The 4,606-nt window shown below is 37.6% G+C and overlaps 1 protein-coding gene across 1 annotated transcript in view; it reads right to left on the bottom strand.

Annotated features, from left to right (window-relative positions):
* Positions 1-238: 238 nt before the first annotated feature.
* The window catches only part of PINX1 (PIN2 (TERF1) interacting telomerase inhibitor 1), a 233,340-nt gene continuing 228,972 nt past the window's right edge, over positions 239-4,606 (bottom strand). Inside the window, exon 7 of the mRNA XM_007938714.1 lies at positions 239-757. Coding sequence (XP_007936905.1) covers positions 239-757 — 519 coding nt within the window. The remainder of the gene's footprint in view (positions 758-4,606) is intronic.

Genomic DNA, 4,606 nt, shown 5'->3' with positions numbered 1-4,606 from the left:
TCAGAGTCTGAAGAGAAATTTATTTGCCGATGAAAACCATGATTTGGAACATTAAAAAAAGTTCTGGGGATATGATTTAGGAAGGATGTGGTAAGAGTACGAGACTCAGCAACCCACGGGCATGTTAACGATGTGAACAAACGATCTGGAGTTAACTATGTTCTGACTTCAGGCCAAAGGTTTTTGCCTTGGCACGCAACAACATACGAGTGGTCAGAAGGTCCTGGCTGGAGACAGTTTATTTGGAACTTTTCTTCTTTTTCCCTAGTGTTTCATCTAGCATGTAGTCCACAGCTACCTTTGCTTCCTTTTCCAGCTTTTTCTTTTCTTTCCTTTTTTTGGGCTTTGAGGTAAAGTCGTGGTCATCAGGTGGCCACACATAATCCTCTCTGATCTTGGCATAAGATTCAGAATTCTCATCACAACAAGAGTCTCTGGGCTGCTGTTCAACTTGGTCTCTTTTCTTCTTGGCCACACACTTGGGGCTCTCTTCTTGTTCCTGAGACTTTTCTTTTTTAGGCTGCTTGGCCTTGAGTTGGGTGTTCTTCTCCAAATTTTTATCTTTTGCTGCATTGTTTCTTTTCTTTCCCCTTTTCCATTCAATGCAGGCCTCTGAAAGGTCAGGATCTGTAGCACTGACTTGTGGCTTGTTCTTTAGCTCTGCCAGCCTCTTGGCAAAATATTCCTGGATGGTTAAGGCACTGGTTGTTGTAGTGGAAGTTTCATTCTCATCTAGAGTGGTGGGACTGGAATCATCCTAAGGTGTGGGGAAAAAAATAAACACCAGTTAAACATCAACTGTTTATTCCTCAAAGTATTCCAGGGGCCTCCATGTACAGTAGCCACTCAAAATTAACCATTAGGAAACAAGGCTGATAGCTCAACTTTCCCCCTTTTCTCTCTCCCCATTAGCATACCCGAACTGCAAAGTATAGAACAAGGTGATCATGTATTTTGGTTGAATACTATATAAGGCAATAGGTTGAACACACAGACTTCAACTTCAGAAGTTAGCTGGCAAATCACCTACATGGACTCCTGAGTAAATTTTTCCTTAAAAACATGTTATAAATGGTGATTAAGTTCCTAGAGTCTCCCATGAAAAACAAAGACATTGAAATTCTGTAGCTTTGTGATTTTGTTAAGGAGTTCTTATGGCACAGTGGTTAAAACATTCAGCTGAACCAAAAAGTAGAACCCACCAGCTGCTCTGTGGGAGAAAAATGAGGCAGTTTGCCTCTGTGAAGATTTACAGCCTTGGAAACCCAGTCCTCCAAAAGGGCTGCTGAGTCAGAACTGATTTGATGGCACTGAGTTTTGAGTTTGCATGTTTGTCGACCTAGAAATTTACAGGATATGTTAATCCTTCCTATGAGAACAGGATCCAAATTCCAACCTGGAACCTGATGGCTGGGAACACCTTCCTTCTCCTCCTCCATTTAGGCAGCTGCTCTAGAAGAGAATGTGAAAGGGCTGGCACTGCTCCTCCTCCCGGAGGGACAGGTGGCCTGCAGCCTTTCTTCCCTCAAATGGTGATAGCAAGGTGCCCTCACCTCTACTTTGGCAGGGACTAGATAACTCACTGCTCTATCAGTCTTGTTTTTAAATTTGAGGAATTACTCACTCATAACAACTAGGATTAAGTGAAATTTACATTTGAATTTTAAATAAATACATTTAGCTTCAAAGCTAGAAAATTCCTAACACAAACAGTTGAAATAAACAATGAAATGCTGCTATCACTATAGGCTGTGGTTGGTTGGCAGTAAAGTGATAAAAACCTTAGTATAAGTAATGTGTAAAAAGAAAACCAAAAAAACTCCCCCCCAAATCCAAACACATTGTCACTGAGCCAATTCTAATTCACAGCAACCCCGGGTGTTAGAGTGAAAATGCCCCACAGGGTTTTCTTGGCCGTAATCTTTATGGAAGCAGATCACCAGGACTTTCCTCTGTGATGCTGCTGGGTCACAGAGACTTTTTAAATAGTCAAGTCAATAAACAATACAATCATGCTACAATTAGCTTTTTATAATTTCCCAAGTTCTTATATACATGCTTATTTTCACAGGAAGGGAGAGTTTGCTCTGCTCTGTAACGTTATAGAAAGTAGGTTTTTGAATAAATCAATTATCAAATCAAGATTCCACAAATTATTCTGAACTTGGCTAGCAAAGGCTCTGCCTGTGCAGACAATTTAATTATAAATCATGATACACAAATGGGCCTTGTATATTCTTGACACAGTGGCATTCAAAAGCCAGCTCTGTGGAACAAAAAGTAAAATCACATTTGAAATTTCAACAGAATCAGTATTATAGCAATACTAATTGAGCCTTGAGTGGCAATTGCCCCAGAGAGCTTTCACCTAAAGGCAGCTTAATAACAACATCACTACTTAGCAAATCAACACAAACTTTTAACACTGGGCTAAAATAACCAAATCATGTGGTTAATTTTGAAATTTCAAAATGCAAAATGCAGGGCATGTGGCATAAATTAACTGAGTTCTGGAAAGAGGTTCAAATTTTATCTATCAGCATTCAATTTTTGCTGGTATCCTTCAAGAAATTTTCAGAAAAAGAAAAAAAATCTCTCTACCCCAGAAGCCCAAATCCAGGTCACTTTGTCTTTTTGTTCCTCAATGTTGAAAAAGAGCTTAAACATTGTGTAGCAGAATGAAAAATCTTCCCTAGACTTTCTAAGTGCTAGCAAATCCTCATTTAATAGACGTGAAATGTCTTGCCTTCCACAACTCATTAAAGTGCACACACCCATGGCCACACACTTATACATCCTCTGTGAAGATGGTCCATTTATGTAAAATAGGACTCATTTATAGTTTCATAGCATTAAAAGGAGCTTGTCTTAAATGTGGGCCAACTCTTTTGGAGTGTATTTGTGTATTGAGAACACAAGTTCAAGTTATATCTATGGCTCCTTACCTTGCTCACTTATTTATAACATTCTTAATTTGTCCTTTTAACAGTTTAATCATAAGAACTAATTGCTAGTATTAAATAAACTTTCAGTTATTAGGAAATACAAGACCAGTTCTGAGTCACTTGTTGAATTCAGTGGGGCTTTCTAATCCTAGAAAATAACTATGATCATAATCAACTCCTATGGTGATAAGGATTTTAATAACTATGGGCCACTGCACACCAAGTTTAGTGGGGCATAGAGATAAGCAAGAGAGGTGCCAGCCCCAAATCCCATTTATCCTAAGGAAAGTACAGGCAAAAGAATAACTTGCTGGGCAGAGTTGTTTAATGCCAGGGGCTGCCACCCTCTAAAACTACAGGAATGTATCTGTTTAAAAAACACCCTGGAAACCATGGAGGAAAATGTTGCCAATTTAATTTCTGCAGGATCAAAGCCTAAGATACATAACTTACACACTTAAATTCATAAACTCAGTTTTTACTACAGAGATTATAATCCCTATTTCTATATTCCTGGCCACAGAATCGTGTGAAAAATATACACCTTTTTAAGAATAGCAATACTTTTTTTTTTTTTTTTGCGATTTGGGTGAAAGTTTACAGAGCAAATTCATTTTCCCTACAGCAGTTCATACATATTTTGGTTCATGACATTGACTGCAATTCCCTGCAAAGTAACAGCTTTCTTCCCACTTTCTCCCTGTAGTTACCTCTGCCCTGTGTCCCTATTTCCTATGCATTCCTGCCTCCTAAGCTATCTCCCTGTGAAAATACTGCCATTCTGAAGAACAGTAATACTTTTCATGTTTGATCTTTATTTTGAAGTGAAAAAGTACTGAGAAAAGCATCACTTACTTCTTAGTATTTTGAAATATAAACGGAATCTTCCTATATTTCCATAAAACACAATACAACCTCAAATAAAAATCTGTAATATTCATCTGTGACTTTCACTATTTCATAGACTTCAAGAATGTCCAAATTTGCATAATGTTGTTCTAAAAACTGTTGTTGTTACGTGCTGTCGAGTCATCTCTGACTCACAGCAACCCCTCCTTGGATTTCTGAGGCGGTATCACTATGGAAGTAGTTTGCCCAACTTTCCTTTCAAGGAGTGGCTAGTGGGTTTGAACCGCCAGCCTTCTGGTTAGCAGTCAAGTAACGTGAAAACTTCCTGTCCATACAGAGTATTATCAAGGGAGTGGTGGTTAGCTAATCGCTTTGAACCATCTGGGTCAGAATTTTTTTTTTTTTTTTTTCCAGTGACCTGTTCAATATCTTCTTTTGCTATGGGTTTGTTCAAGTTTTCTAATTCAGTCTGTGTTAGTTTCAGTAACTAGTGTGTTTCTACAAATCTGTCCAATTCTTTTAGGTTTTCAAATTTGTTGGCACGAAGTTCTTCAAAGTATACTACTGACATTATTATACTTATTTCTGTTGGCCTTTTGTGACATTGCCCATTTTAATTCTTATTCATGTTATTTGCATATTCTTCTTTTCCTTTGTTACATTTGTCAGTGGTTTGTTGATTTTATTATTTTTTTCAAAGAACTAATTTCTAGTCATTTTGATTTTTTCTATTGTCTATTTTCTGTTTCATTTATTTCTACTTAAATCTTTACTATTTCTTTACTTCCAGTGATGAAAGATTTTTTTTTTTT

Source organism: Orycteropus afer, unplaced genomic scaffold (assembly GCF_000298275.1).
Source record: "Orycteropus afer afer isolate SDZICR_OR568_19922 unplaced genomic scaffold, OryAfe1.0 scaffold00053, whole genome shotgun sequence".
Classification (NCBI taxonomy): domain Eukaryota; kingdom Metazoa; phylum Chordata; class Mammalia; order Tubulidentata; family Orycteropodidae; genus Orycteropus; species Orycteropus afer.
This window is presented reverse-complemented; position numbering and strand designations above follow the sequence as displayed.